The sequence below is a fragment of the Streptopelia decaocto genome, assembly GCF_964273445.1.
Source record: "Streptopelia decaocto genome assembly, chromosome: 7".
Taxonomy (NCBI): domain Eukaryota; kingdom Metazoa; phylum Chordata; class Aves; order Columbiformes; family Columbidae; genus Streptopelia; species Streptopelia decaocto.
Window position 1 is genome coordinate 52,002,944 of NC_138661.1, and position 26,052 is coordinate 52,028,995.

The 26,052-nt window shown below is 43.6% G+C and overlaps 1 protein-coding gene across 1 annotated transcript; it reads left to right on the forward strand.

The window, feature by feature from the left end:
* The first annotated feature begins 1,055 nt into the window (after positions 1 to 1,055).
* Positions 1,056 to 12,528, forward strand: MRPL23 (mitochondrial ribosomal protein L23). The gene is made up of 5 exons (XM_082058690.1): positions 1,056 to 1,180; positions 1,262 to 1,384; positions 2,273 to 2,355; positions 4,244 to 4,317; positions 12,175 to 12,528. The coding sequence occupies exons 1-5, from the start codon at positions 1,155 to 1,157 to the stop codon at positions 12,337 to 12,339; spliced, it is 471 nt and encodes a 156-aa protein (XP_081914816.1). The 5' UTR covers positions 1,056 to 1,154; the 3' UTR covers positions 12,340 to 12,528.
* The last annotated feature ends 13,524 nt before the right edge of the window (positions 12,529 to 26,052 follow it).

A 26,052-nucleotide genomic window follows, 5' to 3' on the forward strand; every position in this document is an offset into this window, starting at 1 on the left:
CATTAAAATGTTTATTGAAGCAGTTAACCTACATGTCACATTAAAACCAGATACCAAACTGTGAATTACTTGGTTAATGCAGTGTAGATGTCAAAACACAAATGGCTGTTACTAAATTTGGGATGTGAGCTATTCTATAGGGCCTGTTGTCTTTGTCAGCCCTTGAAATGCTCTGTTGGAGGGAAGCCCACCAGGGGTGGTGGTTCTCCCTGTGTTTCCATATTTCTGGCTGTTTCTGGTGCCTACATTCACACTCTGGCTCTCAGCACATGCTGTGGCATCATAGATTCGTAAGAGTGGTTTAGGCAGGAGGGGACCTTCAAAGATCATCTAGTCTAACCCCTCTGTCCGCAGGCGGGGACATAATTCTCTAGATCAGGTTGCTGGAAGCCACATCCAACCAGATCTTGAACACTTCCAGTGTGATGGGGCATTCATAGCTCCTCTGGGCAACCTAATCCAGTGTCCCACCACCCTCATCATAAAAAGTTTCTTCCTTATGGCCAATCTAAACCTACCCTAATTCAGTTTAAAGCTGTTGCCCCTTGTCCTGTCATGACAGGCCTTGGTAAAAAGTCTCTGTCTAAGTTCCCTTCATATAATGAAAGGCTGCAGTAAAGTCTCCCCAGAGCCTTCTCTTCTCCAGGCTGGACAACCCCAACCCTGTCACCTGTCCTCACTGGCCAGGTGTCCCAGCCCTCCCACCATCGTGTCCCTCCTCTGGACCCTCTCCAGAAGGCCCGTGTCTGCCTTGTGCCAGGGACCCCCGAGCTGGGGTCTCACCAGAGCAGAGGGTGGGAATCACCACCCTCCTGTCACCACGAGGAAAAGACCAAGTGAAATGCAGCCAGGGCTGCAAATTCCCACCGAGGCATCATTTTGCAGTTGCCTCTACCCTCGTCCCTTGGCCTTGCACCTCCTCTAGTAAACTCTCCCCTGCCCCAAGGCTGTGTCCCCCCTCCTCGAGTGGGCCCAGGGGGCGGCGGAGCACCGGGTCGGGCTGCGGTTGTGGGGTTGGGTCAGGCGCCCCCCGGCGGTCCCACAGCCCCGCCGACCCCGCAGCGCTCCTCCGCGCCAGCAGGGGGCGCGAGCCTCCGCCCCTCCGGCAGCCGCTCTGGCGCGGCGCCGTGCCGCTTCCGGGCCGGGCCTCGGCCATGGCGACGCGCGCCAGGAAAGCCGTGTGAGCGGGCCGGGCGGGCGGGGGCCGGGGTGTCGGGCGGGCGGTCGGTCAGTCTGTCATTCAGCGTCGTCTTCCCCGCAGGTACCCGCTGTTCCAGCTGGGCGGCCCACAGCTGCGGATCTTCCGGCCCAACTTCTTCATGCTGGCGGTGCGGCCGGGCGTGCCGCAGCCCGAGGACACCGTCCAGTTCCGCGTCTCCATGGAGTGAGTGCGGGGGCGGCGGACGGGGCACGGCAATGCACGGCACGGCACGGCACCGTACAGCCCTGGCAGCCGCAACCGTGGCGGGTCCGGGTCTGCCGCACAAATGGCTCAGCGCTGCCCGGGGGTGGAGGAGCGACCGCCGATTCTGAAGCACCCCCCTCTGTCCCTTGCCCCCTCCCCAGTGCCACACGTCCCGGCACAGTGCTTCTTGTCACCTCCTTCTGGGCCACAGCCTGTCCGGTTAGCTCAGGGACGGGAGACTAAGTGCCAAATAGCGCCCTTTGGGCTGGGGGAAGAGCCTTCTCCTATCAGGGAGACCTCTTTAGAGGGCTGAGAGGGCAGTAATTTTAGTATGAGCTTTGCTTGGCTTTCCTTCCTGTTAGTGAGGTTCAGCCTTCCCAAGGACAGGTTTAGTGAGAAGGAAGTGCTTATGAAAATGATCCAGAGAAAATGAGGTATGTCTAGGTATTTGTCAGGATTCTTTCATCCTGACTGATCCAGTTGCACACTCTAAAGCCCACAAGGCTGTGGCAGGTCCTGAAAAGATTAGTAAATGCTTTTCAGAAGATTAGAAAGGATTCTCGGCTCGGACAGTGAGAAAGCCCACCCACTCTCACTGAATAGAGAAAATATCTGAGGTTTTTACTGCTTAGGCTACAGAGAATAAAATACTTGTCATTGTTACAGTCTATGGGTAATGAATTGCTGTAGCAGTCTATGATCTTTGTTGAGTTTATACTTTTGTGCGGTAAAGCTACCTTGGTTGAAAGGAGAAGACATTAATTCCAGAGTATCAACCAGTCTGTAAATACTCTGGCTCTGTTTAATTTAGTTAAATATTTATACTTTTCCTTCTTTCTTTCTCCAAAATGTTTTTGCGTTGCCTAGAATGACAAAAGTGGATATCAAGAATTACCTTGAAAAAATATACAATGTGCCGGTAGCTACTGTGAGGACCAGGATACAGTATGGTAAGTGCAGTTTGAGTAATCCAAAAGCATGAATACAGCATCCCTGCGCAGCCAGAATAAACTTTTCATATCCAAATGTCCATTAGATTTCAACAAACTTTAGTTCCAGGTGCTTGGCTGGTGACCTCTATCAACTGAGTTGATTGTCCTTCAAATCAATATGCAGCACTTCATATTTCAATACTTTGATTAGATTATGACATAAGTTTAGTCTTAAAAATCTAATTTAAAACCACCTATCGTGGTAGTTATCTAGCTTGTGCTATATGCTTTTGAGTTGGTACCATTTCTCCTTGAAGACCAGTGGGTTTCTCACTTAAGAAGGAATTACTTTGTGTGTTTTAATAAAATTAATCTCAGTTTCAGCCACAGCCTTTTTTTCAAAAAATGTGTGAGTTGAGATTAGCTGGCCTGCATACAGAGGTGTTGTGATCTAACAATAGGTAAAGTTTGTAGAGTAAAGAAAAATATTCTATTAGACCAGTAGATAATGTCAGAAAAACATCTCTACAAACTTTCAATTTTTCATCAGCTGTTGTTACCATATTTCTGCTGTGGACTTGGATGCTTCCACTCATGTTGTTTCTCCCCTATGCCACCACTACAAAAAAAAAAGCCAAAACAAACCACCAACAATAAAGTGACACCAAAACCAACCAAAAAAACCAGCGTAAAACCAACCCAAGAGAAAGACAATGTTCCTGGGTTAAGTTATGCTCAACTCTAAATTGAAGCAGAAGGACCCATCTCTCACTGAAACAGGCTAAATTTATGTAGTGTCACCTTTACATATGAATACTTCCTTCCCCAGAGCTTCTCTGACTGCACTTGGATGCAGTGCAAAGTCAGGAATATACTTTTCATGTTATTTACCTTTTTGATCACCAGCCCATGCATTAATCAAACAGAGAGTGACTTGTTGGTTAGGGCATCTTTGGCTGCATTTTTTATTTTTCATGTAGTGACTCTAGCAAAGGAATTGATTGAGGTGTTTATAATGGTAAGAGTAGGGAAAATTTTTAAAAATTAATAGGAAAATAGATCTGTAATAATGAAAAATGAAGACTGAAAGAAAAACCTTTAAGGTTGTAAAACTGAGAAAATAGAAAAGAAGAAAAAGAAAGCAAAGATCATCTGTAATATGCTCATGTGAAAAATAAAATTTGATGAAGTCTTAAATACCAAACACATGTAGTTCCAAACAGTACTGAAAAATATTCATGTTTGTCCTTGCAACCATTTTGTCCCCCACTGCTGTTGGATCTAATGGTAGAATGTATGTATTCAGAGATAAAAGAGGAAAGAGGGTTAGAATGTCTAATAATTGAGAGCTTTAATGTCTGCATAACATGCAGAGAATGAATTAGACTTCCCACTCAAGTGTGACCAGCATACTTGCAGCAGGTTGGGGTGTTTTGATTTTTTTGGATGTGGAGTGTAATTTTCTTGTGTATAAACAGTAGATCCAGCTCATTAGCTGGGTAGTAAAAATTGACAAGTTTGAAGCTGTTTAGTGGTCACTTCCTCCTTGCCTTCCTGAAGCTGTTGCTGTTGGGAGGATGGTTTATCACTCTTGGCCCCCTACTCAGGAGACTTCTCTCCTTGCTTCTTTGCAAACTTTGTGTGTGACGTGAAGGCACAGTGGCTGTCAGCAGTCTGAGTCTGGTCATGTCTGCATTCCCTACTTGTGAATGAGGAGAGTAGTGTCTACCAGTTCCAGTAGGTTTTAGTAATTGTGATGCTGTGTTGGTACTGAAGAAAGAGTATTCCTCTTACCAATAAACCTGAACTAGTGAAGTGTCCCCCCCCTACCTCTTCAGCTTGGTTTTACTTTGGGGAATTTGGAAGTCCTGTGAAGTAAAAGGTGGGGCTCTCTTCATTTCTGCAGGGGCAAACAACAAGAGGAATCACAAAAATCAGAGAGTGAAGAAGCCAGATTACAAGGTTGCATATGTACAGCTGGTGAGTTAACATGGATGCTTGTGGGGAAAAAAGAGGGGACTCTTAACCAGCCAAGCTGGAAGTAATGTTAAGTGAATTCTCTGGCTGGCTGAGTGTTTCTACCATTTCTTTAATAATGACATTTTCTTTAGTACATTCCAGAATGTATAAAGAGATTTAAATGACTTAGTCTAAAAATCAGATTCAAACAAATGGTTAGTTTTCAAGTCCAGTATTTGTTTGAGGTCTGTATGTAAGTTATGGTCTGATGTCATATGATGCTGCTTTGCCAGTGAGTTTCATGCTGACCCTGTACTCCCTGTGCTGGAAGGTTCATGACTTGTGTGGTTGATTGCTTAAATGTCCAGTAAGTGAAAGAATATATTGTAAGGGTAGGGAACTTCTTATTAAAGCTTTTTGGATTTCAGAGAAGACTAAGGCATATTCCTTGGAGAGCTTTTAGTCATGTCTAACAAGCGTGCTTTGTGGCTAAACCGAGTTCTGAAACGTGTGTTGGTTGCCCAGTGGAAAAGGAGCTTCATGTTCTTAGAAGTGTCTTTCATCACAGGAGCGTATTATAGTTCAGGCTTCTATTGGGCTTACCTGTCTCTATGTGAAAAAGAAATGTGACCACTGACAGAAAACCCCTTCACATACCAAAATTACATTTAAGGAATGTTATTTATGGTTGTAAAACCATAAGCTCAAAATTGCTGTTGGTAACACAACCTCAGTGTTACTCCATCCTGGGACAAGGATTCAGTGTGGGAGGAACACTGTGTGATCTCAAAGACTGCATAAGACTTCATATGAAATTGGATTCAAACTAAAGAGGCACAGACAATGGAAAATCTGTTTTTGTTTGTTTGGTTGGTTTTTAATTTTTCAAAGTTTAAATGTGCTTAGAACTTTTTTTCTAAGCCCCTTCTGGAAGGAGAGTAGAAAAAGTGTGTTTTTCTAGACAGCCCTTACCTTGAAAGAACAGTATGAAGTACAATGTTTATAGAAAGTAACAGAGTTGTATTTAGATGAGAACTAACCTTGATTTACTATGCTGAAATTAAAGGCAACCTCACCCGTGTGAGGATTTTGCATTATGATGGCTAAAAAACACATTCCTTTTTCAAGTAACAGTCTGCTTTGGTGGGCAAATTCTCCCTTCTGGATTGTCTGTGCTAGGTTTTTGTCTGTGAGAGATCAGGTATGAATGATTTGTTAAGAACACAGCTGAGTAATTTAATGCCAGGAGTGATGTTGTCATTTTACAAGTTGCTTTCTCTGAGTGTTGTTCCTTAGTAGGTAATTGCAAGAACTTTCCATTGTTACTGCCTCTAGTGACTTTTTTGCTTTTAGAGACTCATTTCCCAAGATTGAAGCAGACATGGATCTTTAGCAAACTGCACTTAGTTATCAAATTTTGTTTCACTGTGTTTAAAGCAGTCTTGTTTCTTTAGTCTGCTGAGCTGAGAAGGAGGTAGTTTGCAACCTGTAGATACTTGGGGAAGGAGTGGGAAGCAGAGTCTTCCTATTGGGTGGAACAAGCCACTCACTTAAGGCAGTGCCTTTGTACATTTATTTCGCATCAAACCCCTAAGCCTAGAATTGTGGCCATTACCTTAAGGGCAGCTCCATGGTGGAGAGGAGAATTACCCAGACTAAGTTGGTACTGGAGACAGCTGGACAGCAGTAACTCTGGTCACTCCTCCAGCCTCTCATTTTGGGCAGATGAGCCTACACAGAACCCTGTGGTACTGTGGCTGAGGACTACTCTTGGTACATGAGATAGCACATGTCCCTTGCTGCGTTGCCCTAAACTATAGTATCATTGTAAGTTTTTAAGGAATGCCATGTTTTCTTTCTGACCCCTGACAGGGTCAGGGGACCACCTTTTGATGCTATACTTCATCCCAAGTGGGAGAGTCCTGACCATTTACTAAACTCTTGTCAGCAAAGCTTGATCTGTGCATTTTCCCCTGACCTTGTTCCTAGTCTTCTTGCTCTCTTTTTTCTATTATTGTTGGTGTCTCTTAGTTACTTTAACATTTAGGTTTGTCTGTTCTTTTTTTTTTTTTTTCCTTTTTTATTTTATCCTTTGCTTTTCACCACTAGTTCTGGTGTCTCAGACAATGAGCTCCCAGTTCTATGTTCACACCAGCTTTAAACAGTGAATGAGGCCAGAAACACAGTGTCATTTCTGAAACTGAAGGGTTTGCCTTCATTCTCATTCATGGTGTAATTTAGGCGGTAACAGTCTCCATGCAGTCCATTGTTAATATCTGCCTAATTTAGGGAAGTCTTTGGTAACCACTGTAAAATCCTTATTTTCATGAGAATTAGTTTGCATCTGCCGCGAGTCAGAATAGCTGGGCTTTCCCATCATTTTTACCAGCTGTGTTTTCTCTCATTAATCCAGTTTCAAGTTAAAACTGCTTATGACTGGAAAAATAAGGATGTATTTTTGGAAGGTCTTGGGTTGATCTTTCTAGTCGCCACTAGGTGGAAGTATTGATCTTTGCAGCATGACTTCATAGCAGCTGTGGTGTGGTTTACCTGAATGAAATGGAGTATATTCTCATGACCAGTTATGCTTTCCTGCTTCATAAAACATCACCTTATGGGTCCCAGCACAACGTATATATCCACTAACTTACTGCAAGTGTCTCAAAGGTGGAAGGTGTATGAAGTCATAGTCAACATACCCTTAGGTGTCAGATTAGTGCCGCAGCTGTTCCACATGTAAGAATTGTTGTCCTTTCTTTTCCAAATACTATTTCTTGGATATTCAGAGCTGTTTACTTTGTTCTCGGGCTGTAACTGGACAAATACATGATCTGTCCAAGCATAATATTTTCACACTAAAAAAATACCTCAAATCATAGAAGGCTGTGGATCAACAATATCATACCATTTCAGAGCCTGCCTGCCTTTTTTCCCCTTTTGGAATGTGGTGAGAAAGGTTTGAGTTAGAGACTTATGGTCCTTGGTATCAAATACTACTTTTTTACAGTGTTTTTTTTAGTTAAAAACAAAGCTATATATCTTTGCAGAGTAGATAAACGAATGTAGTAGGGCAACCTTTCTTCTTACTCCAATACAGTTACAATTATTCTAACGTTATTTAAAAAAATCCAGTGGGAAACTTTACAGTTGCATCAACATAAGGGAAATTAAAAAAAAACAACAACATCCCCTCCTCCTCCTTCAGTGTTCTCACTGGTGTAGCTCAACAGGTGTTAGCACCCGTGGGAGCACAACTGTAGACAAGCCTGTGGAATCCAGACCTATTTTTAATAAAACCTGTTTTGAGAAATCTAGTGGAGATGGCTGTAAGAAGGAGTCTGACCTTGTCAACATTAGGACTAACACCTATTTAGCTGCATGAATGATGGAACCGGTGGGAATATTTTTGCAAATGCTTTCTTCTCAAACCCTGCTTAGAGTGACTGGTACATTCGTAGTAATTAACCCGTTTGCACATCAGATGTGACAGCAGTTTTCTTTTGACATGTGTTGAATTCAGAGGAAACATGGATACTCTGTATACTGTGTCATTCCTGTATGGATTTTTGAAGTTGTTTTCCATGCTGTTTTTCCATATGTTTTAACATCAGATGTTACCACTGCAATAGTAGGAGAATTGTTCAAATGCACTGGATTATTAAACTTAGCTGCATTTGCTGCTACTGCTGGACTGAATCCCGTGCTGTTGGGAGTCCAACATTTTTTTTTAGTTAACGATACTATAAACATCATTTTTCTCCTAATTCTGAAGGACAGTAGTAAGTGCTTCAATTATCTAAATAATCAGAAGATCTCACAGTTGTTTACACGATCAGTGTTTGCTGCGTCATTCCTACATAATGATATCTGTGCTGACCTTCCATTCCTAAACTTTTCAAGGGACTCAAAGGTCAGAGAAGTATAAGTAAGTTTGTGCCGGATAATCCTTCCAGCAATTTTCTGACATGAGGCTCAGCAGTGGAAAGGCTAACACTTGACTTCATAGGCCTAATTGTGGTCACTTAACCTCTCATTAAAATGAATGGAGGCAATTTGTACCACTGGATGTGATAACTCCTTCTACAGACTGGGAGAACAAACTGTGTTTTCAGCCTTTGTAATGAAAAAGGCTTGAAATCTAAGGGGAAAATACATATTTGATGCTTAGGTCACTTTTTATCTTAAAAGACATAAGCATTTAGCAAGTGAATCCTCATAAGACCTTTTATATAAATCAGTTTTACATTTGGGTAATGCTGAAGCAAGGATTAGAGTTGTGCAGGTGTGGAAGTTTAATGGCTCCCATTTCTGTAATCAAAACACTGGACCACACGACTCACTTGTATATAATCTTAGAATTTGTAGGAAAAAGGGAGGTCTGTGGGAAGACCTTAAACTGAGAATAGCAATGCATAAAATAATCACATTGCCTTTTTATTTTTGATGTTTTAATACTGCCTCTTTGGCTTGCCTTTTTTTTTTTTTTCCTTTTTCCTTCTTCACTTTTAACATTATAAGGGCTCACTTAGATATAAAAGCATGTGGTGGTAGATCCTATCCTGACAAACTCCAGACTATCAGTGTTATCACCTCACATTGGTGAAAAAGTTCTTTTGATGGCAGTTTAGGATAGAGTTCCAAGACAGGCTAAATTATCCGAGCAAAATGATTTTTTTACCAGGATCAGTCTTTTTTACAGGATTTTCTTTTAGCACAGCTACGTCAGGTGAGAAGGTGTTCTTATTTTATCTCTCTTTCTCTGTGCTTCCAACTAAGGTAATTATGCTGGCAGAAGTTCTAAAGGAGGGCCAAGCCTTAGCCTTTTTAGAGCCCACTTCAACTTATGTGAATTTCAGTAATTCAGTAATTAAAAGAATGACCTTGGTTAAGTGGATTGCAAAAGGTTAAACAGTGAACAAATGTAAGGTTTAGGAATAAGCCAAAATTTTGCTTTCTGGTTGAATATGCCAGTATTTTGTGTTCTAGCAGTTTACAAAACAGATAAAACCCTGTTCAACTTGGTGGAAATATATTTGTTTGCTTTATTTCAATTAGGATTTAATTCTGAGGATGCATTTGTCATATGGTTTTCAAATGGTGCTGTATAGAAGGGAAAATTTTGACCAAGGAAAGGTTTAAGAAAAAGCAGCACTATGTCAAGGATTGACAATCCCTCTGTTCCTTTGGTAGACACTTTTTTGAAAGTGTGGCATATGAGCGTGAACCTCAGTAGTCTCTGGCATCATGTGGAAGATGCACTGAATGTAAATATGCCTGGACAGGCTCACAGTCCTTTATGTAAGTTGATGCCTTTTGGTATTTTTGAAATTTTGAAATACCCAAGATACAGGCTTCTTTTGAAAATGAGCTACTGAGCATGCACAACAGCTATTTTTCATGCAGCTTTCATCACTTCAGAATCTTACAGTGCGGTATTACTGCATAGTATTGTTGCTTAAGATTTATCAACCTTCAGTTCTCAGGGTGTAATGTCTTGGCTGTTTCGAATCGTGTCTGGCTGCCAGCCAAAATCAGAATTTCTTCAGAAAACAAGAGCTGGAAAGAGCCAACTTGTCTGTGCTGATTTTGATTTATTAAAAGACTCAAGATACAAATTGACAATTTCAGCTCAATATTTGGCTTTCACCAGCCTTGAAAAGGGAACTGTGAGCACTTTGATAAACAGCTGAAAGGTTTGTCTGGTTTGGCTACAGCCTCTGTGTGTATATATCTTTTTTTTTTCTTCTTTTTAAAATAATAACTGTTTTGCAATGCTTAGTGAATTACCATGGATGTTGTTAGTATGCTTTAGGGACAGCTTTCCTTCATTCTCCAATAAGGGAAGTGCATTGGTGCTGGAAGCATACCAGAATGGAAGTGCTGCATAACAAGAGCAGTCCCTTACTACACTGTTACCAATATAAATAGTTCTCAAATTTTCAGTGTAGGTGGTATGCCTACCATGTTAGCCTGAATTGTTTTCTGACTAGTTTAACTAAAATGGCTTCCTCTGCAGGGCAGACAAGTCTTTAGAATCAGCCCCATCTGTTCTATAGATACCACAAGGCTGAATGACTTGCCCACAATGCAGTTAAAACATTAATTTTTTGTAATATAAACCAATTTTTTTCTTTTCCAAGTGCTTCAGTGTGCTAAAATCTTGGGCAGCGCTTGGCCTCAAGGGTACTTACTGCTGACCCTACTACAGGAAGAGTTTCAGTAGCCTACAGCTTTGGGATTGCCTAAGGACACTGCTAACTCCAGTTTCTGTGCCTTGAAATGGCGCTATGCTTTAATTGTGATAGGACAGCTATAATAAGCATACCTATTGGTCATTTAAAAGTACAAAAGAATTGAAATCCCAGAGTGTACACTGTGGAATGGAAAACCTTGATTTGTTCCAGTTGATCTTATCCAGGCTAGAAATGAGGAAAGAGCAATGTACACAGCGGCTCCCTTGTTGTTTTTGTAGTATGGTCAGGCTCTTAGGAAACCCCCAAGAAGTATGCACTACAAAAACAACCGGAGCATTGCTGGGTATGAGTTGATATTTCCTAGATTCTAGTCTGGATAAGATCAACTGGGATAAGTCATGTTTTTTTCCACAGTGTATGCTTGAGATTTAAATTCTTTCACACCTGTAAATCACCAGGTTGAGTGTATATGACTGGATGAAACATAGCACACATTGAGCTGGGTCAGGGGTATGGTGACTTTTTATTTCAAGATTTAATTATGTCACATTTCTGATCCCAAAATGTAGTATAGGTAGCTGTGTTGTGGAAGGCTCCTTTCTTGTCCTTTGTAGAACCATTTAATAATAGGGCGTCTTGTTTGATTATGTTTATTGCACAAATGTAAAGAATGGCTAATCTGAAAAAAATGATGTTTTAATCTGAAACAATTAAATACTTATGTTGAGATTTCTCTATGTGGTATTCTGCCAAAGAAGTTAATGTATGGTAAGGTTTGTAAGTATTTTGGAGAGTAATTTTAGGGTTATGAACTATCAGTTATGAGTTTTATTATGCAGAATGGAAGGGCTGACGTTGAGTTTAATGAAGTTGTGCTTAGTGCAAACACCACTAAAAAGTAAGTAGATAATGTTAATGGGATAGAACATTTCCACAGAATAATGGTTTCCTGCTGTTAGATAAAAACCAGAGACCAAGCAAATGTTTATTTTCCAAGTGGGAGACATAGATCTGATGATGATGTTTCACTAAAATGACTTGTCTGTTAGGCAGAATGACTGATGCAGATGTAATCACTTTAATCTCATCAGTGATGTATTAGGCAGATTGTTCCCACTGTAATTGTTTTACACTACAGTCTTTATCCCTGTAGATAAGAGACCTCTGATATCTGTTATTGTGTATTCCCACATTACACACCACAGTAACAGCTACTAGGACTGTTCTCTCTTATACTTAGCTGAGATCTAAACAACTATAACAGCTACTCATATCCTGAGCGCTAACATAAGAAATGCTTGTCCCACCGTGTATTTCCCCAATGGTGTTACTTTACCAAAATCACTTATTTTTCTCATTGTGCTTTTACTGTATGACTCATACACCACCTCTGAGCTGGTTCAGAGTCTTTGCAGAGGTGTCCATCTCCTGACCATTCATCTGTAAAAAAAAGATGGCAGTGTCTTAATTAGCACACAAAGGAGCAGAGACTGAAAATTAGGGTTGCTTTGGGGGCTGGAATATATGTGTACATTGGGGAGTGGGGTGGAAAGAGATCTTGGGAGGTAAGAGGTACCATTATGCACTAGCTGAAACTTCAGGGTGGTCTTTCACTGTAAGTATATGCATCATAGCTACTGCAGAAAGGCTGGAATGTCTCTCTGACCATTTGTTTTCTCTTTAGGGCCAAGGACAAACCTTTCAGTTTCCCAACCTATTTCCAGAGAAAGAACAAGACACAGAAACTCAGGCTTTTGATGACTTCAAGGATAAATATATGGAGACAGAGAAGCAGAGGCAGAAGGGTGACCTCAGACGAGGTGGAGTCCCTGATTGGTTTGGACTTTGATGCAACAAGCCAGCTGCCTTTCTTTACACTCAGAGGGATTTTGATCAACAGAACTTGCGCTCTTCCCTTCTTGTAATGACCGAATGTTTATTCTTGAGCAGCCCTTGCTAGTGTGTTTTTTTTCCTGGCTGTTTGTGCACAACTACAACAAAATGGCCCTAAAGAAATAAAAAGGTAAAATAAATCTGACTGGTTTTTCCTGTGAACTTGGGACTGTTTCTAAAATGTGGAATTGCTTGTTGTTGTTCCTGACTATGAGAGTGTCTTTGTGCCTGCCTTTGTCCTGTTTCTACAGGTTGAGTAGGAGGCATTTCATTTCCCAGGATAAGTGTAGTTTGCATTGAACAGAATGTGTAAAAGTCAAGATGGCTCAGTCAGAGGCAGACATGAAGATGTAGATAACTAGACTATTGGTGCAGGACACAGGGTTCTGTTATTGTCAGTTATGGTGTCCTGCTATCCTGTGCATTGCCTTCCTTGCAAAGTGCCCCAGCCTTTCCTGGAGATGTGCATGTGATCTGATTGCGCTCCTTTGTTAACGGCTGTGTGACATTTTTGGAGACAGGGTTTATTGGATAGGCTTGTGACTGGACACATGTGCATTTGACCCCCAGAAGCAAAAAGGAATGGACAGAGGTGGTGCACGGTCTCTGCCTGCTGTTGTGCAGTGCAGGTAGTTGCTGTCTGTGGCCAGCTTGCCCTAGGAATGTTTACTGGCACGGCTGTGCTAGTGTTCCTGTCCGCAGCTACCTTGCAGTGCTGGCAAGAGTCCTGTGTGGACACAGTTGTATTGGCATAGAAATGCTTCTGCCGGTGTAGGCTGTTTTGTGCTCAGGACTAATAAAAAGGCTCTTTTTAATTTTTCTGGTGCAAGTTTCTCTGCTTCCAAGTTGCTGATGCCAGGGCAGTGGCAGAACTTTTCTAGGCCTTGAGGGCTGCCACGTTCAGGTTTTTCATTTCTTGGCTCTGCAGCTTTCTCCTTGCACTGATGAGGATATTTCCTCTTTGCTTTTATCAAGTAATGTGCTCTGCTAATGTGTCAGAAACAGCAGGGGAAAAGGAGGACTAGGAAGGACTTCACCACAGATGCAGGCTTCACCACCAGCACACGCAGAGTTAAACGTATGGCTAATGTTACCCCAGCTTTTGAATTCTGCCACTTGGAGCAATTGGCAGGGCAGTGAATGAGCCCATATCTTGCATGCTTCTGCATGGGTGCTCTCCTTTATTGTTCTCTATGTGAACTTCTTGTTTGGACAGCTAGCAAGATGTTTACAAGGAAACAGCTGTTCCCCAGAGAGGCAATCCAAGTAGGATTTTACGCACCCCCTTCTGTTCATTAGTCGCCTCTTTCCCCCTGCTACTTCCCTTCTGCATGACAGTTCTTCTTCTGTGGTTTCTTGCTTACAACCCCAGTGACTTTCCCATCCCACTCTGTCCATTTTCCAAGGGGATTGTGCATGATGATGTAAGTTAGCCGGTGCTTAAACAGAGAGATGTTCTCAAAGAGGAGGGAGATAAGGGAGAATTCGTTACTTCTTTCTTGCCAGCAGAGTTACACTAGTAGATGTGGAAAAATACTAAGATCACTGAAAAAAATTCTGATGTTTGACATATCTGCATCTGCAAAGCCAATACTTCCAGAGTTTTGAAGTGGCATGTGAAACTCCAGGTGGAATCAGAAGCTGGCCTGCAGTTTTAAAGTAGGATGGTTGAATTTGTCTAGATGCAAGGCTCTTGTCCTTGGCTCTACACAGCCTTAAAAATTTATATATATTTTTAAAGGGGCTGTTTCTCAAACTCCCAGCTCAGTGTGGAGCTGATCCATACTGGGGCTGGGGCTTTGTTCCTACTGTGTATTGTTAGGGCATTTGCTGTTTTTTCTTCACTTTCCTTTGTGGTCACCTCCAATATAGGTAACTCCATCTTCTTCACCCTGGTGAAGATAAAATGAAAAGAATTCATCTAGTGCTGCCATATATCTTCCTAACTGGTTGGTCAGCCCTGAGAAAGCAAACAGCCAGGTATGTGATAGTTTTGCATAAATGAGGCCATATTCCATGTGTCAGGTGTAACAGCATCAGCCTCTCTACCTTCCCTGTTATGGTCCTCAGAAGAGGTTGGAGTCACCAGATTCTGTACTGGCATTGAGGACCCAAGCTGAGAGGAGTTAATTTGCAGTCCCAAATATGCTCTAAGATGACTTGAGTATCAAAAGCCCCTGTGTAGGTCTACCATGCTTTGCTACTCCCTGATTTCTCAGGGTGATAATTTCTAGCTCATGTTCAAGACAGGTTTCTGCCTGGAGTGTCACAAAAGGGAAGATGCAGAGGGACAAGCATACCTGTGTCTATATGAAGTTGCAACCAAATTCTGGCAGATACTCAAGCTGCTTAAGAGAGCAATGTTACCAGCTACCTCTAAAATAGTTTTCCTGTGAAATTAAGGTAAGATTAAAAAAAGAAAATTCAAAACCCCCGACCCACTGTTGTTTTGCTTTAATGCTCCTGATTGCCATGGAAGTGGGATTAGGAAGATCTCAAGTCTTTCCCAGTCCCTTGTTGGCCAGTGTTTCTGTGGAAGTGCCAGTGCTTAATGTGATGGGGTTTTTCACAAATCCCATCCCCCACACTGTACAGGTAGGCTAGAAGATAACAGCGATGATACTTGAATATGAAGGCAGAGATTGTATCACGTACCAGAGAGAAGTACATCAAATGAGTGGTAAAACTGGGACAAGGACTCAAAATGATGTAGTTTTGTTCGGTAAATTGTGCTCATTCCAGCACAACCTGATCTTAATTTTGGGTCATGCAAGGGATCAGGAGATCCTGTGAGGTCATATAGAGGTGTCGAGCTGTCCTTGGCTGTGTCAGCAGCCATACCTGTGGGCCAAGGATTTGTACATACATGTGAAGTTAACATCTCCAAGGACCAAAGTAATGACTTGGTTGAAGAGGTTGATGTTCACTGTGGTGCAGGAGAAGCCACGTCCCGCACTTGGCGTGCACAGCTCTGCAGCTGCTGGTTCTCTGACGTGTAAGGGAGACGTTGAATGCAGACGTTGAATGCCGTTTCTTTCCCCTCTGAACGTGTGCAACCCCCCCAAAGAGCGTAATGTGCTGGAAAGGTCAGTGGATGCGCAATTGACTGCGTCGGTGACTCTGGTGGAGAAAGGCGTCCAGCTATGATGAGCATTGTCCCCGCAGTACCAGTGCACTTCAGGCAGAACACAATTGCTTTTTTGTTTGCTTGTATTTATTATTTTTTTAAAACAAATCCGAATGAATTGCAGAGGCAGTGAAATTACTCTGTAAGTGGCTCTCCTAATGTTACAGCATTGAAATGAGTTTTCTGTTGTAGGACATGCTTGGTTGGGTGCTAGGGACAGGTTCCTTGTTGGTTGAAGTGGATCACAAGAATGTGGAGGTGTCTGCAGGTATCAAAATTACTGTGTCTTGTAACCACTTGCCATGTGGGCCTTGCTGTGTGACCTCAGAGGGCAGAAGTAAGTAAATACAACCTTGTGGTAGATTCCAAAAGGGGAATTTATCTAATCCATTTAGTGAATATTCCTTCTCTGTGCAAAGATAAGCCAAGTCACAGGGAGGATAGATGGCTTTTTTTTCATGGCTGAATGTGCCTCAGAATAGGTAATCCAGAGTTTCTTATACCTGCTCCCATACTGGGACCCCCAAATTATGCCTCTGGTGACAGAAGGAGGTATTCAACGATCTGATCCACTGTTGACCCACTGTGGTTAGCACTTCCGAATGAACAGTAGGAAAATTTTGCTTACTCTATCCAAGGCCATGTTGCTGTGGAAAATGTCTTCATGGGTGGGAAATACCCGTTCTGCCCACGTTATCCCAATTACATCAAAGTTGCATGTTTTTTCTTTTTGGAAAATTATTTTATGTATTTGAATTGTCAGGTTGTAGAACAGACTAATGCTTCTTCAGCTCTGGTATGTTTGTGGAGTGGCTTGCACAGAGCGGTAAGGGTTGGATAGAGGATGTCTGCTTAGTGTGTGAAACAGGGCAAGGTACACAAAGCAAGGACTATTTTTGCTAGGAGAACTGAAAGTGGTAGAACTGTTATCTCGACAATGCTGCTTTCTCCTGAAGTAGAATTCAAGGACTGCTCAGAGTCCAATTTTAAACAGTTGTCTGAGAATGGTTTTCCAGGGTGGCTTATATGCCAAGGCTCATAGGTACCATGTCTAAAAAGGAACATTGTGATAATCTCATTTGACCTCCCGAATAACACAGACCATAAAATTTCATGCCGTAGTTTCTGTGCATAGGCCAGAAGCTTGCGGTTGAATGTTACCTGGAATGGATTTCAAGGCTTGAACTTGACAAGTGTTGCAGGACGAAGTAAATTTCCTTGAATATGCTGGGCCTAAACAGCCTCCAAGTCAGCAACACCTTGTCATCTGTCCTGTGAATTGCTTAAAGTGGGGAAAACTGAGCATGGCTGTTTAGGAATCGTGTTTGTAGAGAAGAGAAGTAATTTTTATAAATATTACTTTATTTAAATGCAAAAGGTTTTAGACTAGCTAAGAGGACATCCTGCCTGAGCTATTTCTTTTAGAGTGATTTGTGGCTGTTTAGACAGAGTTTAGGTCTTTCTGTATAGTAAGCCTTATAAAAATGTGTGCTGCTTTTGTGGACACCCCTAGCTTGCAGAATTCAGGAGATATCGCAGAGTCACCTATTCTGTGGCCTGAGAACACAGTAACTGGGGCCTGGTGCAAAACTAATTGCTTTTAATTACAAATGAGGACTAATTATCAGTCTCTTAACCTTTCCTGCCTTCAGCTGTTAGTAAATGCTGCAAATGAAAAGTGAATAAAATTTTGGAGAATTTGCGTAGTGCAGAATTAGGCACTGCGTTGTCTTCTGTGGTGACTGGGACTTCAGAGAGCATCTTGAGGCCACACATGGTGTTCTAGGTAGTTAGGTCTTGCTTGGGACCTGGCCCTTAATGCTATCTACATTTTGTTTTCCAAAGTTCTTGGTTTACGAGTCAGACCAATGTCAGTCATTCAAGGCTTGGAAACCTTCCTTTCCTAAAAAAAAAAGGCTTTGCAAAGTCCCTCTGTTGAATCACTGTGGTTTAGAAGTATTTTGACTGTTGTCTGTCTGTATGTACCTGGAAAAGAAACATTTCTCAGGAGCAGAGGATAGTTTGGTGTAGCTGAGCAAGTGAAGTGAGCTGAGCAGAAAAGGAATGGCCGTGAGGTGCAGAAGTGATATCCTGGTAAGTAGAGGGAGAGGCCAGGGAGTTGTTCTGGATTGTGTGGCACATTTCCCATGAGCCTGTGCTGAAAATAGAGCTGGTGAAGTCCTCTTAGGTCATATAGTCCCTTCTCCTCAAATGAAGAGAGCCTGCTGCAGATCGAGCTGTGCCAGTGCTTGCACACATGGCAAACCCAGTGTGTGGCGTATCACAACAGCTGTCAAAGACTGGTCGTCATACCCAGAGTCTCTAAACATCCTGTTTATCCTTGCAAGGAGGAACATTTGATTGAAAGATAAATACCAAAAAAAACCCAAAAAACAACCCAACCCCAAAACTGGTGCTAGGAACAACATTTGCCCTTGGGCTAACAAACCTGAAAACAAAAGAAAATAAACATAGGATGGAGGCAAACAGATTTCCACACAAGGCCAGATTCTAAAAGGGATTTAGGAGCTTAGCTTGTTTTGGCATGCTTGAAAGAGAAAAAGCCGTCTGGGTGCCAGGATTCTTAGGGCTCCCTATGTGCGTGCGTGTGTCGGGGAAGAGCATAGGGAAAGATGGGGTGTCTGTGGTGGTGTGAGGGAGGAATGGAGGATGCTGGAGCTGCCAGAAAGCTTTGTGCAGGGTCACCCTTGGGGCATAGCTTGCACATTTTTATTTTTTATTTTTTTTTTTAATTAAACATGCTGAAAAAAAAAATCCAAGTTGGCAGCGAGGGTTTTTTTTCTTCCCTCAGTGTTTGTTGTTCATTTGTCGCTGCACGGGAGGTCTGTTTACTTTGCTCAAGAGAATGAGGGACCCAAGAGACACTGCTCTGCATGCAAAGCTTTTATGGAAGGGACTAGGGGAAGAGAAGGGGAGGAACTTCCAAGCCTTTTGAAACAGAGCTGAAAGAGTTTTGTGGGCTGTTTCTTTTGCTTCTTTGCCTGTTGTGCCTGATGTTGCTACTGCTTATGCAGACATAGCTGGGCTGTAGACTTAAAAGATGGGTCCTGCTGTTAGGGGGTGATCAGGGAAATCTCTACAGAGTGAGTGTGAGGAGGCCTGAGAAGCCCTAAGGCTTGATGTTGTAGCTCTGCGTAGCTGTCTAACACCGCAGTCCTCCCCACGCTGCTGTGAGATCTCTCCTGGTAGGCTACTTTCAAACTGGAGGTGGTGCTGCTCTCTCCCACCACCCTGTTAACCCCTCTGAATGAACTGGCACTGAAATTAGGGGTGAATTCATCCATGCCATTGAAATACTCTCATGGATGAGCCAACAAAGCCCTTCATTCCAGGGATTTAGTATTTTAAAGATGACTTTTCCAGAGCTGTGTGGCAGCCTGCTGCTGATGATGTTTGTTGCTTTAGGTGACTCAGTCAACTTCTGAATGCTTCAGTTTCCCCAGCTGGGCTTAATAGTGATTGTGACCCAACTGGAGATCCAGCTGAAGGACGGTTAGCAGAGATCTGCATTACTTTTGCTTTCTGGCATCTCATAGAATCATAGAATGTCCTGAGTTGGAAGGGACCCACAAGAATCATGGAGTCCCACTCCTGTCCCTGCATATGACAACCCCACAGTTCACACCATGTGTCTGAGGGTGTTGTCCAGTCTCTTCTTGAACACTGTCAGGCTTGGGACTGTAACACCTCCCTGGGGAGCCTGTTCCAGTGCTCCACCATCCTCTGGGTGAAGAACCTTTACCTAATGTCCAGCCTAAACCTCCCCTGGCACATCTTCCTGCCATTCCCTCAGGTCCTGTCATTGGTCGCTAGAGAGAAGAGATTAATGCCTGCCCCTCCTCTTCCCCTTGTGAGGAAGCTGTAGGCTGAAATGAGATCTCTTAGTCTCCTCTAGGCTGAACAAACCAAGTGACTTCATCTGCTTCTCATACAGCTTCCTCTCCACAACCTTCACCACCTTTGTAGTCCTTCTCAGTGGATGGGGCAGCCTTGTCCAGCCAGATCTTCCTAATGTCTTATGATGCTGAAGCAACTAGAAAAGGACAGTGGGGAGAAAACTAAGGATGCTTTGTAATGGGGCTGAATGTCTTTAGATTAGCAGGTGGGTATATCCTGGGGGATACTTCTTTCATGTGCTTTCTTCTACATTCTGGGCAGTGAAGCATGTGGCACGTAGCGGGCATCGTATTGCAGTGAGGGAGGTCAAGGGATGGCTAATGGGTAAATCAGCTAGAGATGTGTGGTGTTCTTGGGGTTTTCTTACCCTTTTTGACTTGTGAGATAGAGCAGGAACTGATGGGTCTGCCTATAGCCTCAGTCTTGTGTTTGAAGCAGCTATTTTCTAACCCAAGTCAGTTCTTCTGTACTGCCCTAATGCACCACAGAACAGAGAAATTTCAGTTGGCAGAGGGAGTTGACTCCTTTTATCTCCATGTTTCCTGTTTTAACCAACAGGGAGGCTGCTCAGCAATCCTGGGATGTCTTTCTGTATTAAGCATCCCTTAAAAACCAGGATGCCATGTAGTTTTCGCCACTTTGTCTCCAAGAGGAGGGGGAGTTCTGGAGCCGGCTGTGATTATATTTAAGGGAAAAAAAAAAAAGCAAAACAACAACAACCAAAACCAAACACAAAACCAAACCAACCAAAAAAACCTCTTGTGAAAAGAAACTGAAATGCCTGTAAATATTCGTTCTAGAAAAGGGAGGAGTGAAACGCAACATGATTAGAGGTGGCCTGTCCAGAAACACCCCTTTTCATGATATGTGTGAGTGGAGACTAGCAGTGAAACAAAAAAGAGGGCAAGATAGAAACTGACACAGAAATATTTTCACTCGACACTGGGTTACATTAGTGTTGTGCAATTCTTTGCCACAAAATATCAGGGCCAAGAACTTTGCTGGATGCAGACATACTCTGGCTGTTTCTGTAGATAACCAAGATATCAAAGAATTAATGGTAATATTGAAAGAACAAGAGTTTTGGGAAGTCGTCAGTGCCACATGCGTCAAGGCACCAGCTGACTCCAGCAGATGAAGGCGTGGATAGGAAGAGACTTATTTCCTTGGGATGTGAAATAGCCTGTGAGCTGTCTCTTGCAGGGTTTCTTTTTCTGACCTCTGGATCAGCCTCTGTGGTGTTGCAGAATCCCAGCCGAGATGAAGCTTGGCAGAGATGGCAGGTTGGGCAGCTGTCTCAGCTACACTACATCTAGATGTGTCTTAGACACTGTGGGAAGGCAGAGCACCTTCCACATTCTTCAGCTGTCAATTGTGAATGTCTTGATTTTCCTCCCAAAAGAAAGGTCATTTCTGTGGCCTGGGAATCAGGAGGGTGGCCTTAACTTCAAAACTGTATTCAGCTGAGCTTGGATCATTTCATTAACCTCTGTCTCTGCCTTCATTTTGTGTCATAGAAATTATCTAGGGGTGATCACTCTCCTCTGCCCCCATTTGTCTTTCTGGCCAACATTGAAGAGTCCTTAGTGAAAAGTGCCTCCTCCATTCCCTCTATGGTTGAGTATGACACACTACACAAAATACCAATATACTAAGGTTGAAGGCTGTTTTCATAATTTGCTAGTTTTTAATCACTCTTTTAACTATCTGGAAAAAGTAGTATGGGAGTTTTGAACAACTTAGCTGCAGAACCATGCCATTCAGTAACAGCTCCTCAGTTAAAAAGCTGTTTATTGTATTTTCTTTTCACTGCTTTTAATAGCTATGAACAACCTCTGTGTGGAGCTTGTCTTGAAACTTGTGGCCAGTTGGGTGAGGGGCATTCGTATCAATTTCAAGCCTGTGGAGAGGAGAGCATAACAGGTCCTACTTCCTGCCTGCCAAGGAATGCTGGAAACAGAGGTCATTATTGCACAAGTAATTAAAGGTTCATCAGCCCTACCTCTCTGATTGCTTAAGGTCATCGTAGTAAGGGACAAATACTCCTGCTTGCCCACTGTTACTTGTTTTCTGCTTGCTCTGTTTTTCTTGGCTTGAGAAGAGGAATTATGAAGACTCTTGAGTAGAATCTGGGAGTGCTGCGGTCTAATGCATTTGGCTGTGGCCCTGGGTGTGTTGTAGAACACTAGTACTGAGAAAGTGGAGTGGCTTCAGGGCCTCGTTTCTTCCTGCTTCTCCCTCAAATCAAGACACCAGAGAGATGGTTCTCAAAAAGCAGGTCCAAGTTGCCCAGGCCCTTGCACAGAGTGGGTGAAGAAGCCGGGCTCTTGGGGATGTCTGTAGAGCTGTGCCTCTGAATAGCTGAAGTGCCTTCTGCCCTCACATTAGCAAGCACAGGAATTTTACTACAGCTGAGCTGGACTCCAAAAATGTGAGATTGGCTTATAATGGGAGAGTTTCTTATGGATTTTCTTAAAGTGATTCTTTTATCTTCCTGTGGTTTGAACTCTGAAGTTCAGATTTTTCTATGTTCTCTCCATTATAGTATGCAAGAAATTACTTTCTTTGTCTTTTAAATAGACACTGAGACTCACATATGGGCAGCAGCCTCTTAAAAAAAAAAAAAGAAAAAGTACCAAATATTGTGAGTCTTTGACAGAATCACAAGAGCAGGACAGACTGAGCTATCCACCCTTTAACCATCTGTCCCTTGAGATCTGGAGAGTCTTTTATTTCTGGGGAGCACAGCCCACAGACATGGGAAGTCATGTTTCTGTCCTCCATTTTTTCCTTCTGTGGATGAATGATGATCATCACCACCACCAAAGAAGTGAGCTCACATTTCCCTGACTCTCCTTGTGCTTTGAGAGCAGCAGAGGAAACAGCTGAGAAGGAAGAGAGAGCTGGCTTTCAGCCCCGTTGGTCCAGTGACACTGTGGATGAGCCTCGCAGTTTGGCTGGTACAGGGTGGGCATCTCCCTCCCTCCTGGGACTGTAAAAGGGGACTGAGCTTGGGCGGTGCTTGCTGCTTGCACCCCAAGAGCCTCCTTGTTACTGAAGATGTTTTGCCCTGGAGAGCCTGGCTGCAGGGTCTTGGCTGTAGCTCAGGAACAGCTTGAAGGGCACATGTTGGGTAGGCAGATGGAGTGGGCGATGGAGATGATCTGCTGAAGAAGGGGAAGTGTGGAGTGAGAAGGGGAATGATAAAAGGGCAGCCCCGTGGGCGACCCCGTGGGAGTGGAGGAGGGCAATAACTCATCTCAAAAGGAGTGAGGGGCCAGCAGTGAAATTGCCTGGAATAAGCAGCTGAGGCAGAAAAGGGCTGGTGGAATGATTAAGTCTGGCAGACCTGAGGTTATTCTCTGCATGTGTCTGCGGGGGAGTCAAATAACTTCTTGGTCAGTCTGCAGAGGCTGTCTAATCAATGGCCCCCGTGCTGGGGCAGCCCGGGATGCTCCAAGGTAACACCAACCCTGCCGCAGGGCGGAGAGCCGTCTCCGGAGGTCCCAGGGCATCTTGACACGTGAACACAGCCCCCAGCGCGGCAGCCTTACAACAGACACTGCGTAATGGCCTGTTTTGAATTTGTATTTCATTTTCCTCCCATATGGGATCAGTTTTTCCCTTTTCTTTATTTTTTTTAATAGTGTTTTTCCTAGTCATAATAATCAGCATTTCCCTGCCTTCCCTCCCTTCATTTTTCACAGCTGGCTTTGATTGGTTTCAGTCCTGCAGATGCTCCTTCAGACTGAGAAGAAGGGGCAAAGGTTCCCTTCCTTTTCAGTGCGAGGCAGACAGCCTTGCCAGAGGGGTGGGGGAGGCCAGCGTGCTCCCGGACTAGCCTAGTTTTTGCTGTGGCCCCAGCTGGCCTCTTGTGCATCTGGTGGGGTTTGCCAAATTGCGAGATAATTTCTCTGCCGAAGGCCTGGAGAAGATCACAAGCTGTTGATGGTGTCCGTGCCCCTTCTCTTGCGTCGTTCAAAAACAACCGTTCTTGCGAGTAAGAGGGGCAGGATCCCCAAACGCCTTGTGCTGGCAGGCTGTGGGTACAAAGGGCCAGAGTACATCTGTGGTCTGCAAAAAACGTGCCGAGACTGACTCAGATTTCTGTGTCTGTGTGCCATCAGGCTTACGGCAACTGCAGCCCCACGTGTCGGATTGTGCAAGGTATGTGGTCCTCTGCACAGGGCATGACCAACCTGTGCAGCCCTGTGTAGTGCACCACCAAAAGGAACTGGCAAATGCAAGTATGAAGAGCACCGAGTGCCTGAACTGGCACAGGAAAAAATAGTTATCGGATGGACAGGCAGACTTTCCTGATTTTTAGGTCATGAGTCAAACGCAAATCTCATGGCAGAAAGAAGAAACTTCCCTCAGAAGCATCCTAATCCACAATTGCCCGATGCGGGGTTTCTAGCAACTTCCTTCGAAGCAGCTTGTGCTGGTCACTGTCAGAGTCGGATGGTTGAGTCGACAGTCGCTCCGCTGATGTGTTATGGCTATTCCTGCATTCCAAGCACCATCCAAGAGAATGAGACATAGCATTGCACAAGACCAAAAGAAAGTAAATGTTTACAGGCACAACGCACATTTCAGCTTGTTACATGTTCCTGAGCAGTGAAAGAAATGAAACAATAATTAAAACAGGTCCCAAGTCTCAGTGGTTATCTTGGCTTGCAGCACAGTCCTCTTGGAGCACTGCCTCTGCCTCTCTCTGATTCCAGCCTGCGCAGTACCGCTGGGCCGTTGCATCCAGGTCAAGGTCCTTCCAGTTAGTCCAAGTACGTCGTCTTTCTGAGAACTGCAGAAGCCTTTTGATGAGGTGGCTTTATGGCTTGCAATGGATTTGGGTGCTCGATGTTTTCCCCGTGCACAGCAGCAGTCACGCAGGGATCTCTCCCAAGCTGACTAGGAGATGTTTGCCATGGGTATCCAAAGTGTTAGTGTGGGTGAAATTATAGATGGGTTTATTCTCATGGGAGGAAAGTGGAGAAAGTAGAAGACATGAAGAGAAGTAGATATTTAAATTGTTTCTTCCCTGAATTATCCCTTTGTAAGGGTCTAGCTTGTCTCTGTGTCCATTCAGGGAAGCAATTAGGGTGCAACGAAGCAGATGTAGTGAAGGGCTGTGTCGGCACACCTGACAGCTGTGCCTGGAAGCAAGCATCAGCAGCCTACGTCTGCTCCTCTGCTCTGAGCAGAAGGTTGGTCACAACACAGCATGAAGCCTGGGATGTCTCGCTGTGGTGAGCCAGGTGGGTGGAGTAGAGAAGAGGGCTTCTGCTCTGGCTGCTCTGCCCCCTTTTTTTCCAAGGATAAAAGTGGAGAGCAGTGATGGGGCAGTTTTTTTGCATGAAAGCATGAAGCAATTGAGGCTTTCTCCTTAGGACAAGGAAATCAGGAGAGAGCAGAGAGGTGACTGAAACACCCTCTCGCCAGAGATGATCTGAGGGTGATGGTACCTCCTCCCAAGCTGTAAAGCTCTGGTAGCATTCACTTGGCCTTCACACCAGGAGAACGTATGTCACCCTGAAGGTTAGTCCTTGGCAAGGAGAAAGGCCTTTGTAGTAATGACCAGCCCACTATGCAGATGGCACAGGAAGACCAACCTCCACACCTGTTATGCTGGTCTCAGGCGTAAACTTAGTATCCACTTATGAGCAATAGCCCTAGCTGCTGACTGGCATCACTTCTCTTGGTTCTCTCAGCTGAGTAGTGAACTGGCCATTTTCCTTGAAACAATTACCTGACATGTCTACTGAAGGTATAAATGTCTAGGCTTCCTGTAAGGAACAGTGTGAAACCCAAAAAGCATACAGTAACTTGTGCAATGGGCTGTGAGAGCACATCTACAGCATTGCCTAGTGCCCATTTGTCAGGCAGGACAAACGTCCACAGCCTTTGCTGAGTCTGCAAATAGCTTGGATTTGTTCTTTAGTTTGTAATATAAAGGGTACTTTTAAAAGGTGGCAGCTACATGGCCTCTTGTCCAATGTGACAGAATTATTTAAAGATATTGTTCTTATGGAGAAATGCTGACATTTCTAGAAGGCAAATTGCAACCTGCTTCTATGCAATCTTCTGTTACAGCTTTTCTCTGGCCTGGGGAAAGCCCGGTTTGACTCGAGACTTCTGAAAGCAAATGGTTATGTTTGAATGGCCAGTGTCCTTGTCAGTCACTAACTTATGAAAAATTATTTTTATTTAAGGATTTGATATTTGTGTTCCTTCTGCTCAGAAACAACTTATCGCCAGCCCTTCAAAGTTTTCCTGTAGTTAAATCTCCTAAATAACTTGGATAGCAGCTATTGTTGAGGAAAATACAGAAAACCTGAGCACCATTATAAGCACTTATTGTTGTAGAGTGTCTAGGGAGTCTAGCCTGGGAGTGAAAATCCCAAACCTAGTCCTGTCACCGGTGGTGGGAGGTTGTTTTGTCCTCTCTTTTCCATTGAAGTTTCTGTGGATATAGTACAGAGCAAAACAGATGGGCGTGATGACATTTCTCTAACTGAGAACTATCAAAAAATCTTCCTGTAAAGATTATCCGCTTTGGTCTTATTGGGGTAGTAAAGGCTTGTGTTTGTAAAGCGGAAGAGCCAACTTTTCAGAAGTCTGTTTTTT